The sequence below is a fragment of the Silurus meridionalis genome, chromosome 16 (assembly GCF_014805685.1).
Source record: "Silurus meridionalis isolate SWU-2019-XX chromosome 16, ASM1480568v1, whole genome shotgun sequence".
Taxonomy (NCBI): domain Eukaryota; kingdom Metazoa; phylum Chordata; class Actinopteri; order Siluriformes; family Siluridae; genus Silurus; species Silurus meridionalis.
The window spans coordinates 11,628,879-11,645,038 of NC_060899.1; the positions used below are offsets into that span (position 1 = coordinate 11,628,879).

Sequence of the window (16,160 nt, forward strand, 5' to 3'; positions counted from 1 at the left end):
ATTGGTTAAACAGTAGTTTAGGACATATAATTTGGATGGTCTAATACAATATGTGCTATATTCTATGCCATTTAATACATATACATTGGAAAAAAAAGTCAAACACAAATATGATCAGTTTACACAAAAATAAAAAGAATTGCCATTCCAATAGTTTCAGAAGGGACTGCATTTAGAGAACATCCTACAGAATTCCAACAACAATAGAAGAAACTCTAACTGCCTACAGCACAAGGTTACTTCACATTGAACTGTCGTCTCACCATACTAGTGCTTTAAAAAAATAAAAAGTTTCCATTGACAAATAATCTAACAATCCAGTGGAAATACTCAAATCTATTTATGTTACAATCTGTATGTTTTTCACATTGCCATCTGTGTCAGAACAGTTGATTCTAGTCTGTACAGTTTACCTAAGGCAAATGTGAATGAGCAATATAGTACTTTTAAGTAGGAGAATACCCATTATTGAGTCTGTCCTTGTTTTGTAGTAGAGCTTTCATATTATGACTTCAACAGAATTAAACATGATGACAGGATCCATCTGAAGGCTAGTTAGCACTTAAAGCAAAGATGAATATATTATTGTTTATTAACATTGCTTGATTTATCATTTAGTAATTATCTTCATTTTCACTTTCTAGTCTGAATCTGAATATATATATATATATATATATATATATATATATATATATATATATATATATATATATATATATATATATATATATATATATATGTACCTTTAAATCTGCCCTGATACAATTTGCTTTATAAGTAAGACACAAGATGTATATCAGTTGAATTCTTCTGCATTAAATTATCACATTATCTAATGATCTTTATCATTAGCTACAGTAAGTTTACCCCCTTACAAAGAAATGAACAGTCTAGAATTTTTATGGTAGGTTTATTCTAAGAAAGAGAGACAGAATATTAAAAAATCAATAAAAAAAAAAAACATTATTAGCAACCAAATTAGCAAGAATTATGACTCCCACAGACCCAAATTAGTCCTGTCCCTTTGGGAAAGAACTCCTAATATCAACTCGTTATGTGAACAAAAAACACCTGTCACAGAATCAACCTCTTCTATTAAAACCTCTCCACCAGCATGGTAAAGACCAAAGTAGACCTGCACAAGGCTGGAATAGGCTACAAGACCATCAGATTGTTGCCTTGGCTGTATGTTTGTGGTTATTGTCATGCTGGAAGACCCATCTACGACCCAGTTCCCCTGAGATAATTAACAAGCTCCTCCTGTGTAATTCTGGGCTGATCCCTCACCTTTCTCAGAATCATCCTTACCCCATGAGTTCAGATTTAGCATGGAGCTTATCTTGACTTATCTTGTACTTCCATTTGTTAATTATCGTGCCAACAGTGGTCTCTTTCTCACCAAGCTTCTTGCTGATGGTCTTGTAGCCCATTCCAACCTTGTGCAGGTCTACAATCTTGTCCCTGACATCCTTTGACAGCTCTTTGGTCTTGCCCATAGTGGTAGAGAGGTTTGAATAGAAGAGGTTGATTCTGTGACATGTGTCTTCTATACACATAATGAGTTGATATTAGGAGATCTTTCTTAAAGGGACAGGACTAATTTGGGTCTGTGGGAATTGTTGCTGGTTAGCAGGGAATCAAATACTTATTTCACTCGATTAAAGACACAAAAAATATTTTATATAATATTATTATAATAATATATTGATATTAATATTCTTTCTATTTCTGTTCAAATAGACCAACCATAAAAATTCTAGACTGTTCATTTCTTTGTAAGAAGGTACAGTTACAAAATCAGCAGGGGATCAAATAATTATTTCCACCACTGTATTTTTACGTAATTACTGAGCAAAAAAACTTTATAATCCACATAATCCCCAAACACTGGATGAATAATGTGAACTTTTCTCTTATATGGCTGACTGGCACCTGTTACGTTAATACTGATCGACTTTTTACATTTATGAACCTTTTTGGGATCTTTACCTTCTCACATCATCTTTGCTGAAAGACTGATTGCTTGAGGGATAACCTCTGTCAGAGGCTAACAAACAGTCTCTTTGGGAAAGAACTCCTAATATCAACTCGTTATGTGAACAAAAAACACCTGTCACAGAATCAACCTCTTCTATTAAAACCTCTCACCCACCAGCATGGGCAAGACCAAAGTGATTGTAGACCTGCACAAGGCTGGAATAGGCTACAAGACCATCAGATTGTTGCCTTGGCTGTATGTTTGTGGTCATTGTCATGCTGGAAGACCCATCTACGACCCATGTTCTGTGTTCTGACTGAGGCCAGGAGGTTCTCACCAAAGATTCTACAGTGCATGGCCGAATTCATGTCTTCCTGTACCCTTAGCAGAGAAACAGCACCAAAGCAGAATGTTTCCTCCTCCATGTTTGAAAGTTTGGATGGTGTTCTTGGGGTCATATTTTGCATTTCTCTGCCTCCAAACACGGCGAGTCGAGCTGATGTCAAAGAGCACAATTTTGGTTTCATCTGACCACATCACATTCTCCTAAGCCTTCTCTGAATCATTTAGGTGCTCATTGGCCTGTTCATGTGCATTCTTATGCAGAGTGACCTTGGTGTGTTACCAATGGTTTTCTTGGTGACTGTGGTCCCAGTTCCCCTGAGATCATTAACAAGCTCCTCCTGTGTAATTCTGGGCTGATCCCTCACCTTTCTCAGAATCATCCTTACCCCATGAGTTCAGATTTAGCATGGAGCTTATCTTGACTTATCTTGTACTTCCATTTGTTAATTATCATGCCAACAGTGGTCTCTTTCTCACCAAGCTTCTTGCTGATGGTTTTGTAGCCCATTCCAACCTTGTGCAGGTCTACAATCTTGTCCCTGACATCCTTTGACAGCTCTTTGGTCTTGCCCATAGTGGTAGAGAGGTTTGAATAGAAGAGGTTGATTCTGTGACATGTGTCTTCTATACACATAATGAGTTGATATTAGGAGATCTTTCTTAAAGGGACAGGACTAATTTGGGTCTGTGGGAATTGTTGCTGGTTAGCAGGGAATCAAATACTTATTTCACTCGATTAAAGACACAAAAAATATTTTATATAATATTAATATATTAATATATTAATATTAATATTCCTTTTATTTCTGTTCAAATAGACCAACCATAAAAATTCTAGACTGTTCATTTTTGTGTAAGAAGGTACAGTTACAAAATCAGCAGGGGATCAAATAATTATTTCCACCACTGTATTTTTACGTAATTACTGAGCAAAAAAACTTTATAATCCACATAATCTCCAAACACTGGATGAATAATGTGAACTTTTCTCTTATATGGCTGACTGGCACCTGTTACGTTAATAGTGGTCGACTTTTTACATTTATGAACCTTTTTGGGATCTTTATCTTCTCACATCATCTTTGCTGAAAGACTGATTGCTTGAGGGATAACCTCTGTCAGAGGCTAACAAACAGGTCAGTGAGGGTGTCGTGAATTTTTCATGTTCATCTCCTGGTTTTGCTGTGTGCACTGGCATAGTTTTTCCGCCAGACTGGCGGTGAAAGACTTGCGGCTCATGCATTCTATTGCTCTCTCTTTTAGACTGGACATGCCTGAGGATAACCTTCTGTTTGACGTGCACGGGGACTTGCTAAAATACACAGCGGAATTTTATTGATGCATACTGAAGTAATTCTACACTGTTTGTTTGTTTTTTTCCAACCTAATTACTGTCTGCTCCATCTGTACTTTATGGGCAATTTCTGCAAACAATAATTTTGTCATTTCCTGAAAAAAAGCCATTTGCTCAAAACTCTATTATTATGTAAACAGATGTTAGAGTGTCAATACAGGCATGTAAAATACAAACCTTTGCTTTCAGGAACATTTGTAAATTATGTGACCAATCTTTCCAATCTGTCTTTCAAAAATGAGACTGTATTTTGAGGTCGAATTCAGGTTTCTGGTTACTGTCTGTTCTGGTTTTCATATGTCCCCCATGTGTTCGAATAAGTTCTCCAGTTTCCTTCAAACTCCAAAAAACATGCCAGTAAGTGGACTAGCTATTTTATATTGCTCCGAATGTGTGTACATGCTGCCTTATGATACACCATCCAAGGTGTATTCCCAGGGATTAGCGCCGAACCCACCGTGACCCTGACCAGAACAGAAAGCGATTACTGAAGATGAAAAATGAAGTTCTCCAGGATTGGATCCAACTACAAAAGAGCACCTCTGGTAAGATTTTCTGTCATGTCGCTACTGTCAGGGTCTGTCTCATTACAGGAAAATGTGTTGAAATCTTTTGCTTCTGGTAATTGTTCTGCTGAAACATTGCAGATGCGTTAAAAAAAAAACTTTAAAGCTATTACGCCTTTGCCCGAGCGATCCTAAAATCTGGTACATTATACCCTAATGGTTGGGAGTGCTTAGCAGCTCCCAAATAATATCGTCTTGCACAATGTTTTTGAGCTAATTCAGAGGCAAATAAATAAACCAGAAATGGGCATTTTGCTATTTAAAGTGCAGCAAGGCATTAAAAATGTTTATTCACTAAATAAAAGCGGGTGGAGAATGTTCATGCTGGTCTTTAAAACATTTTGAAGATTACGACTGTGAATATTAAGTGACGTACAGTGATGCACATCCTAGCATTTCTCTGCTTGGACTCCTCTTTCTTTTTTTAAAATTCAGACATCATAGCTCAGTGCAGGGATGCAAGAAAAGAGCAGACTATGCCTGTCATCCCACTCAGTGAAGTGCTTGATAGCAGAAGCTCCATGTTGTCTTAATTCAATAAGAACATTCACAGGCCTGCTTTATCCTACAATAAGCTTCTTCCTGGGTTTCCTTAAAAAAAATAAAACTGCTCGAAGCACAATGGCAGTGTAGAAGCATATACAATGACATCCTCAATCCATCATCTACTAGTGATCAAAGGGGGTAACTCATTCACAAATTCACAAAGGGAAAAGATTTCTGCTCTAATATTTGCCCCCTTTCCAAAGATACCAATGTATTTCCTGCAGTGCTATCAGCCTGAATCCATAAAATATAATCATTTAAAGCCACAGAGGTAAGCTTTTTTTTTTTTTCCCAATATTGCAATATTGTTCAACTGTCACTCATTGTTGATATGATGCCATCTAGTGGCAGTCATGTAGACTACAATCTAAAATGCCTCTCATTCAGGCTTCCTATACAGCATACACAACTACAACCGCAATTCAGGTGCTTGTGTTAGAGAAAGTCTCACAAGCTTTAAAAATATCCAACTTGAAAAGTTATGAGCGGTGGCGTGTGAAATAATTATTCATGCGAGTGCACATGAGTCGCTTTTATGCTGATTACAAACCACTTCTACCAGAAAGGATTCAGCCCAATGAAAGAAATGGCTTAAACAATTTACTGTTTTTTTTTTTTTCCAACTGCAAACATGTAATCAGAAAAACTATCGACTTGCTCTCAAAGCCCGTCTTTATCTTTCTCGCTTAACAATATGTTGAAAAGTTATTGGAGTGGAATTTCGTGAGATGTGACGTTATCCTTAAGTGATCCGATGCTGGGTTTAATGGCCTGCTTTGCTGTTCCGTTTGCCCTAATCCTTCCTGAGGAATCAATAACACATCTGCCGTGATTGCTTCTGCAAGATACACAAATACTTACCTCACAGTCAAGTTCTCTCACCGAGAAAAAAAATACAATACAGGCAATGCTCAAGTTCCAGGCATTAGGACTAATCGAAAAACGATTGTGGAGATTAGTAATGACAAAAATTAAAGACAGAGACTCAATGCAGCTTCATGAGGTCATTTTTAAGGATAAGGATATACCGTCGACTTTCGAATTATTGGCATTCTCGATATAAAAAAATAACAGACAACAATCACCATCACCATACCCCGCAACATCGTATATATATCTGCTATAAATGGACATTCGGTGCAACCCAGATGAGGATGGGTTCCCTCTTGAGTCTGGTTCCTCTCAAGGTTTCTTCCTTATGCCATCTCGGGGAGTTTTTCCTTGCCACATTCGCCAACTTACATTTATAAAGAAACTTTCTTTCGGCTTCTCCCATCAGGGGTCGCCACAGCGGATCATCCGCATGTTTGATTTGGCACGTTTTTACGCTGGATGCCCTTCCTAACGCAACCCCCCCCATTACATATTGTTGTAAATGTGAACTTCCCTGTGAACTTCCCTTTTTAGATCACAGGAGTTAGGAGTTTATTACTAGGTTCGAATCCACAAATCACTCCCTACCATATTTTTTTACAACTGGTTTCAGGTGTCTTTCTGTAGCAGCATGACAACAAAATCTTGAATGTTGTAAATAAAATATTGTTCCTAAAGGAAGGAGATATCATTTTTCCATTTTAATCACAGTTTCCCCATTCTTTTTTTGCTAATAAAGAAGGACTATAACATGTACACCTTTAAACTATATCTTTTAAATCGAATTGATCCTAAAACAACAATGTTATAAGGTGTAGTTTGTGGTAACTCCGATACTCACTGAAGTTGTGCGCGACTTTCGCGTTCAGCAGGATTTGACTGACGGGCTCTACGTTAGAAAGGGGCCCCGAGTCTTTGACGCCGAACTTCTCATGAAGACGCGACGTGTCGATTTCAATTTCTCGAGGACTTCCCCGCACCCACAATGACTTTGCAAGCTGTAAGAGCAGCAAAAAAGCAGTCAATATCTTCATTTTCTCCTCAAGAAACCTGCAATAAATAAACCATGGGCACAAACGATCCAAATCACAGTTCACACACTCTGCCTTGAATATATGAGCTCGGGGGGGGGGACGCAAAGCAGTAGGTCACGGTGGGAAACGTGCGAAATGGAGTGCTGTTTTCGACAAAAATGTGGCCGGCGTGTAATCAGGACTACGAATAATTTTTATTCTGATTCTATTCAGTCACCTTGTGATCATAACCCTTTAAGAGCAGCCTGTAAGAGAGACGCTGTCACACTCTCGTCGAGTCAGTTTCACAAATCGATTCAAATGCTGAAATTATGATTTTGCACCAACATATAGTTCAGATTTAACAAAAGAAATAAGCAAGAACTATGCATAATTAACATCTTGAATCCATCGAAACTCTTAGACAAGACCAGAATGGGAATGAGGATGTGTTTGTTGGTATTGGGGACCTTTTATAAGTTACCTAGTGTGGGGGTTTACTGCAGCAACTTGCTGTTGGTATTCTAGTCCTAGTTCCCAAGGAAACCGCCTTGATGGTCTGAAAGAAAGTCGAGCTAAGAGGTGTGATACAGTTTACACACCAATTATAAGAATGACATTTATACTATATATTAGTGGTGTAATGGTACACGTATTCATACCGAAATTTTTGGTACAAGGTTTTCGGGTTCGGTAAACACGTGTACTGAATGCAATCTTTTTTACGTGTGGAACATAGTTACGCTCTGAGTTCCCTCAGGAATGTATTAAGTGGCGGACCGAAAGTTTCCACCTTGCACTTTAAGCCCATTTTTATTAATATTATTATTATTATTATTAAACTTGAATACACACACAAGAATGTCAGGGGTATAAAAAAGAAACTAGAGTTAGCGCAGTGTCACTGTGGCCACTCGATTCCATAAGATTTGTTTTGCGCATGCATGAAAACGCTAAAAAAAACAATAGCGCTACCGTTAGCCGCCAACCAGAAAGTGGCTAGCAGCTAACACTAGCGCTATGGATTCTTAAGCGTTTTATGTACAGTTTCAAGAATTTCTCTTAAAAGGAGAAAATCCTGACAATTCCACATATCAAGGGAGTGAATGAATGAACATTTGTTAAAGTATGCTGAAATAAGTAGAACAGTTAAGAACATCATAGTTAGAAAATGAAATATTAAATGTAAAACACACACACACACACACACACACACACACACACACACAAACACATATGCACATCTGTGTTACCCAAATGGGGTCTAACGAATGAAAACTATTTAATTACATTTTTCTATTTATTACATTTTATTAAATCAAATTCATTCGTACCAATTTAATTGATTACTCAATTGAATCAATATAATAGTGTATTGCATTGATTATAATATATATATATATATATATATATATATATATATATATATATATATATATATATATATTTTTTTTTTTTTTAATTTATTTTTTTTTTTTATTATTGTTTTAAAAATGTAAACTGTTCCAATGTTGATCATCTCAAATGTTAATAATAAACTGCGTTAATAAAAAAAAAAACGACAAGCAGTTTCATGTTTTGCATTTCTTCCCCCTTAACTGTACTGAAGCGTGACTTAAAAAAATGAAGTCCGTACTGAACTGTGACTTTTGTGTACTGTTACACCCCTGCTATATATCATTCTTTAAACTATTTAGAATCTTTTAATTTCATTTTGAAAGGTTTTTGTGTTCTTGTGTTTACATATTCTTTATGCACAGTACTGTAAATACCTTGTCTTGTGAAATGACATCCCAGTGAAAGGCCTTGGTTCTCTCTGTCAGTGTTTTCGGCTTGTTGTTTATGGGCAGAGGAGGGGGCAGGGGAGGAGGAGGAGGAGGAGTCAGGCCTGAAGTAGACACACTTGATGTCACAGTTGCGAGTTGTGGCTCTGGCTCTGGCCCTGGCATTTTTACTTGTATGGATAGTTGCCTTATCTCAGGCACCTGCTCTGGCTTCAGGTCAGGAAGTTGCACCGGTGCGATTATTGGCCCCGGCAATAGAACAGGTACTTTCATATGATGTCTTGGTAAAGGCTTTACTAACACAGATTCACAATCATTCTGCACTCTGTCAGTCTCTGGTTCTCTCTCACTTTCAGACTGGTGCTCTTTAATGGTTTCTAAAATCTTGCCAGATTCACTGAGCTCTTCATACACATTCTCATGCTGAGATTTGTGTTTCCATTCCATACATAAACTGTCAATAGCTTGAACCCAAGCGTCCCGTTCGCTCCTAATGACCTCTGGACTCATCTGTCCATTTGCTGGAATCCGGAAACTAAAAAAAAACAAAAAAAAACAGAGAAATGAGATTCTGCTTTCCAGATGTCACTTAATAGCATCTCATGAAGTGACCCGAATAACTGAAAAGCTTTGTGAAGATGTTATCTAAGATCCATAAAACTCACTGCAACACATTATTGTTAGTGAGTAGCACAAATAGAGAATCACTCGTGCAATCGCTCTTTACACTGGCATTCCCATCAGAGAAATGAATGATGATTGGAAGGTTAGAAGACACGGGCTCGTCTGCTTCATCCTCATACCGGCAATGTCCTGTCGAGAGCAGGGTCAGGTGCCCTGTGTGGAGATGTGCCTCATACCTGGGTAACAAAACATTAATACAAAAACACATAAAAGCCTAGAACACTCACAGCTCATAAATATGTAGGAAATAATTAGCATTGTCAACAAACCTGTTATTTTTTTTATCTAAAACTGTATTTCATTCAAAAGCTTTAACAACAGATTCATATCATATCTTTAGACAATCATTTCCTAACATCTCAACATCATGCTTTGACGACACACCCACTGTAAAACTCTCATTTCCATTAGCAAAACAAACACACTTGTTTTTCTTTAGAAGTCGTTTACTTCCTTGTGTACATACCACATGTTTTTGATTTCCCTTCGCAAAGTATTCAAATCAATTTCACATTTCCCAATCAATTCTTTATATAAAGAAATGTGCCTGACCTATTTTCACCTCTTCTATTACACATGTAACTATATCTGGTAGTTGACTGCAGTAAATATTGTAGATGCCATCCTTTTTTTATAATTTTCACTATTATAGTGCTTTGCAGAAGTATTTGCCCCTCAACCTGAACTGAAATGGACTGAACTGGTATTGTGTGTCCAAAAATCTACATACAATAGCCCAATATTTGGAAGTAAAAAATATTTGCAGCATTTCCAAAATTATTTGGAAACTTTTTGTGGTGATTGCATAAAAAATTTATCTGCATTGCTTTAACCTAAATAGGTTCTGGTGCATTTCATCATTGTAGAATTTCCATCAGAAGTCACATCATCTCACTATAAATGCATCAGAAATATTCCTGAAAAGCCCCAGAGTTTTATTAGAGAGCACAGTCTATTAAATGTGTATGGAAGTTGTATATTTTTGGAATTGTGGTCTTCGCCTGTGCCTTTCGGAAATGAAAATAAAAGAATTCTCCTTGCTGCATAATCTTTATTATACTTTAGAATCGCCAGCTGGTCGGGTTTATTTCTTTTACGTACAGCAACAAACAATCATCATTTTAATTTCTGTTTATTGTGACTAAAGCTGTGAAGCCAGTGAGCTGATTAACGATGGTAAATTAGAAAAGAATTAATGAAGCTAAGCATGTCCATACGTCTTCCATTTGAACGATGCTAGCCCTCCTCGCTGCAGAAGCAGCTGGCCCTTGCGAAGCCCTTTCGGGGACGCCTGTGGTTCTTTAGGCTTCGCATAAATATCTTCAGGTTCTGTATTCCTGTAGATTATCTGGTTGATCAGTTCCAGCATCTAAAGGAAACATAAATATTGAGTTAAAAGTATATAACAAACCTATTTGTGTGAAAATCACACTCAGGGTAATAGAAATGTCACTGTATCTGTATCTGTTTGCCGGCCTAAACTAGAATTTGTTGGGTTTTTTTCACACTGAATGAACCATACCACTATGTTCCTGGAAAACAGTAGTCGAAAAAGATGTTAAAGCAGTTTCTCAACATCAGCTGTGTCTTACAAGATATAATAATTTTTGACTACAGATGTATACAGACTTACTTTCTTTCAGGTTGTAGCTACTTTCTTTTCTTACAGCATTCTGAATGTAGTTGGTTCCATTTCCCAAAATGACTACACGCATGAAAGGAAAACAAACATCCCTCTAACCTTCACAATGCTTTTGTCTAGCCCAGTATGAGCCAATAATGATGCATGCCTTTATTCTCAACCAGATACCCTGATGGAAGTTTCTAGACATTTTCCAGAGAAAATATAGCTCCAGATTTCCCCTGTGTGTATTTGAATTTGTTTAGAATATATTATTTGATCATTCCGAACAATTTATTTCATTTACATCCCTACAGCACATAATTGTGAAGCGTATGGCAGATGACATATATCTTCATATATATATATATATATATATATATATATATATATATATATATATATATATATATATAGTATAATATTGTGTATGTATATATGTATAATATTGCGAAATGTTGTGAAATGGTCATATAGTGGTTTCCAATCTCATTCTTGAGAATTTTATCATTAAAATAAGTATTAACTGACAGGGATAGAGTGCCCTGATTTGGCTTGGTTAGTATTGGTCAGCTCACCATCATAACTCACTTTTTGCTTGTCCTGTGAAGACGTAGCTTCCAGCTCATATTCATGGTGGTTCTTGAAAAACACTGTAATCCTGGTCCCTGGAGAATCATTGCAGTTTTTAATGTCCGCAAAAGGAAGCTGCCTCTTCACAATGCCTTTCTCGATACTGCAAACCATCTTTGTGCTGAAATCAATCTAAGAAGACACACATTCCTCTAATGCAACAAAAGCCTTTTACAGTCACAAACAGGAATGACTGCTGAAATTACAACCCCTCCGACCAACAAATATGTACATATATATGGGAAATATTCCATATGTAGACTTTCCTTGTTGTCACAAATTTGGAAGCACAAAATTGTCTAGGATGTATTTGTCTTTCCCTTCACTGAAAATGAAAAGCACAAACACATACCAGCATGACAATATGCACAATACAAGGTCTATAAAGAATCTTCATTGCCTGTACAGATCCCAGATCTCGACCCAAATGGACACATTTTGAAACTCGAACACCGACTACACCACAGGCCTCCTCACACAACATCAGTGCCTGATCTGAAGCTTTTGAGGCTGAAAGATCACTAATCCCCACAGCTGTGTTCCAAGATTTGATGGAAAAACTTTATGAAAAAGTAGAAGATATAACAACAGCAAATGTGGATTGTGATTTTTCAAAAAGCACATATTGGTGTGATGGTGCAATGTCCACAAAATTTAACCATATAATATACACTGTTTAGTCATTTTCACTTGTGCTAATGCATGATTATATTTGTCTGTGTGCATGTTGGTGAAGAGATTCTCTTTTTACATGAAAATAGAACACGGAATATGTATGACTTTTCGCTCATACCTGGAATACCCTTTTTTGCCATCTGTAAGCATTGAGTTTGTGCACGCTGAAGTTGTACTGCGTCGCTTGTTTTTCCTGCAAACAGATCAATAAATAACAATTATTACTGTTGCTCCAATCAGACAACTTCCTCTTTTGTCACATACAATAAAGGTGTTGTATTCCAAAGTGGTTGTCTGTGATTGGTTCCGGTTGTAGCTGGGCAAGTCCCTTGAAAAGTGGGGAAGCCAGTTTCTTTAGTTCCTCATGGGAAGCATTCCAATGCATTTATCAGATTCCACTGTGGTGCACAAACAAATGAGTCACAAACTAGCAAACATTTCTAGATTTCTATAGTCTCTGACCATTCAACATGCAGAAGTTATACATCTAATTGCTCATGCGCAACAGTTTATCTTTTTAAGATAAAATTTTAAGTATAACATTTGGTAACAAAGTCTGGCATGATTATAATGAGTACTCTCCATGAGCAGCCTGGAAGGGTGGCAAGGCAGGTTTAAGCCCTTTTTCTAACGTCTTAAATTCTTCTGCTTAATTACATTTAATTTTACCTTTATGGCATTTAGCAGACGCACTTATCCAGAGTGATGTACAAATGTGCTTTGAGTCTTTATCAATTAATAAATCAGCACTGGTTCGCTGGGGTGCAGTCTTAGGGAGTCTTAGAACAGCAGTAACCTAAACTCTGAGTTTGACTAGTAAGTGCCATGTTTAGTGAATATTGCTGACTTATTGAATTGCAATCTAACAGTAAACCTAATGATCATTGTCACGACTTGAATAAAAGTGCTCATGTGTCAGGGATCCACCAGCCACACCTTCACCAAACCCACCTATCACTCCAAGTAGCTCTCCAACCTACTAACCACCTGCACCTGGCACTCATCAACCGCCACCCTATATAACCTCCGTTCCCCCACCAGCTCATTGTCCATTCTACAGTTTCAGCTGAAGAACCATGTCGGACTACCCGAGCTACAGACATCCTGTTATGGTTTAGATTACTGTTGTTTGCTGGACTCTATTAAGTTCTACGAACTCGCTACTCGTTGCATTCACCAGGTTTAGTCAAACCTGGAGTTTATGTTTGGTTCGACGTTTTCTGCCCTTTTGCTGTTCATTAAAACCTTCGTTATTTGCCTGACATTATGTGAATGCTTTGTAAATAAACCTTTTTTTAAAACATTAACAAAAGAATGAAAGAAAAACAAGACTGGAGTGGAATCGAGTTCACTTTCCAGATTGGGGAGTCTGTCCTAGCTACACTCTGGACATCATGCGCACACACATTTATACCCTTTATCTTAGCCAGTCCACCAATTAGTATGTTTTTGGAGGTGAAAAAAAAAATCTAGTAGAAACCCACAGGGTATATGCACAGTAAATCAAGTTTAGGATGAAACCAGGGACCACAGAGCTGAGAAGCAGCAATGCTTCCTATTGCTGTATTAAGTTAAACCTTTAGTCCCTCGGAGTTTGAGTATAAACACTATAGCTATGTATAATATAATAGAAGATATATACAGTATGTAATTTGGTATATAAATAGCTCTTTCCACTGCACCTCTAAATCGAAATTCCTCTGGAGCAGCTGCAGTTTGTCTCTTCTGGCCTGGTGCAGAGCGTCTTCGATGCTCAGCTCTCCATTCTTCACCATGTGCATAATTTTCAGCTGCATCTCATTACTAAGCTACAAAATACACAATGCAACAAACACTTGAGGGCTGCACAAAACTTTAACTCATTAGCACATTGTTTTCGAATATAAAAGTCAAAAAGGTGAAAAAAGGTGATTGTCTTTTAGTGGGAAGACAATCAAGAAAGACCAGAGAAGTGCTAATAATGACATGAACGGAAAACACACGACAAAGAATGAAATTGGAGCTGTGTAAAAAAAAAAATAATACAAGCTTTTTCACAGATCAATAGAATCCAGATAGACAATCATCGCATTGATGTGGACACAATCCCCTGAACATTAGAAGAAGACGGTTAATTGATGTGGGTTTTGGCTGAAGAGCAAAAATGATATTGGTGTAAACTGAATCTGATACAATTTTAATGAATGATCAAAATGTATTTGTCATGTATTATGATACATTTATGTTATTGGATTAAAGAAAATTCATGTGGGCAATCAATGTTTTGAGAATGAAGCCTAATTCTATACATTTTAAACCCTTTTTACTGATTAAATAATAGCTGTAATATAGAATCATTGACACCTAGTGTACTTCTAATCAAGTTTACTTACAAATGTTAGAATATACAAAATACTATACTATAAACTAGGATACAAAATAATACATTAATAATACATTTATAACACAAAAAAAAACCCCCGAGGAAATATACAGTAATACACTACATTTAGTCATCATTGAAGGACAGTGTGTGACTTTCTCCTGAAACTCAAAAGGAGATGTAAGTGAGATTGCATCCAGGATTTGTCTCAGATGATCTCCTTTAAAGACGGACAAAAACGATCTGGTCTAGACTCATATCTGATGACTAGTTATATTTTACATACTCGAACAGGAACTGCAAGGGATTTGTTACATTTCACAAGTTCCTTTTTGCATTTTATACAAAAAAAAAAAACCCTGTCACAAACACAAACATGCAACATTCAAACATTCAAACATTTAAACACAAACACACACAGACAGCATTCGAAAAACAGATTCAAAAAGCATAGATTTGAATAGACAGTCACTCAAACACAATGTATTGTGTATAGTATATTGTACTGTGTATATACTGTATACTCTCGTATGTGTATATTCTTTTTATATATTTGCATTTATTTTTATTTCTTGCCTTTGCTGCTGTAACAAAGAAATTTCCCCACTGTGGGACGAATAAAGGTATATCTTATTCGATCCTATCTTAGACTTTGTTCTGTTAAATAAACAATCAAAACAATAATATACCTTGTTAAACCAATTTGTTGTCTATATGCATGGTCAGCTATAACTAAAATCTATTTAAGATCACAATCGTTGTAATTATTGTGAGATATGTCAGTAGTGATGTTTCTCCTTGCCTATATTGAGCCTTAAACCTACTTTGTAATGTAGTGAGGTTTACCTGTGGGACAGTCAGCATCTCCATGCTACTCATGCTCTTGGAAATCACTCCAACCAAGAAAGAAAATATAGATATCCTTGAAAAAAAGTCAAAGCTGATAAGTTTTGGTTTTCTTTAGCAACGTCCTGATGTGTACAGGAAGCAAGGTGTGAATCAGTCAACGTGTTTTTCCTCTGTGGTATTACAGCATTGTGTACTAGTCTACTGCATACTACATGGGGTAGTACTCTGTGTAAAGTAGTATAGAAGGCTGACTTTAGTAGGCTGGAGAGGAAATTGTGGTTGTGGAGAGAATCTATCTATCTATCTATCTATCTATCTATCTATCTATCTATCTATCTATCTATCTATCTCTATCTCTCTATCTATCTCTATCTATCTATCTATCTATCTATCTATCTATCTATCTACTGTGTCATGGTTATGAAGCATTACAGTGTAAAACCAGTTGAAAATAATGGTACCTTTTATTATTGAAATGTTATATAGATAGGCATTAAAGCTACACTCTCCCTTACAGCACTTGAAAGACACCTGTATCTAGAGGAACTTATAACTGAGAAGCAGAGGATTAAAAATTTTGCTTCAGAGCCCTGGGTTGAGAGCTTTGAGGTTCTAGGACTCTGATATCTGGGCATATTATAACATGCACCTTTAACTGTCACTATAGCTACATCGTCTTTCATAGCACATCTTTGATTTGAGGTACACATGGATTATCGTTCGCTTTAAAGGTTATTCCAGGTAAGATGTATAGTATACAATATGTTTCTAAGGTAGGATTCCCCCCCCCCAGAGGACCATGTCAGCTACAGAAAGATAGTATCTTAGTACTTTTTTGTAAAAGAGTATGCTAATGGGATTTAGAAGATTTTTTCCA

At 36.7% G+C, this 16,160-nt stretch overlaps 1 protein-coding gene across 3 annotated transcripts in view; it reads right to left on the bottom strand.

The window, feature by feature from the left end:
• LOC124398623 (formin-H) overlaps window positions 1–15,437 on the bottom strand; it is a 42,252-nt gene extending 26,815 nt beyond the window's left edge. For 2 of the 3 annotated variants that reach the window (XM_046868817.1, XM_046868816.1), the window contains exons 1-8: window positions 15,281–15,437; window positions 13,755–13,880; window positions 12,191–12,265; window positions 11,356–11,529; window positions 10,361–10,512; window positions 9,125–9,319; window positions 8,448–8,994; window positions 6,504–6,660 (exon numbers count right to left, since the gene is read on the bottom strand). In XM_046868817.1, coding sequence (XP_046724773.1) covers window positions 6,504–6,660; window positions 8,448–8,994; window positions 9,125–9,319; window positions 10,361–10,512; window positions 11,356–11,529; window positions 12,191–12,265; window positions 13,755–13,880; window positions 15,281–15,313 — 1,459 coding nt within the window. In that variant the 5' untranslated portion in view covers window positions 15,314–15,437. Of the gene's footprint in view, window positions 1–6,503; window positions 6,661–8,447; window positions 8,995–9,124; window positions 9,320–10,360; window positions 10,513–11,355; window positions 11,530–12,190; window positions 12,266–13,754; window positions 13,881–14,558; window positions 14,675–15,280 lie in introns of those variants that run through there. The other variant, XM_046868818.1, reaches the window with a different exon arrangement.
• Window positions 15,438–16,160: the final 723 nt, after the last annotated feature.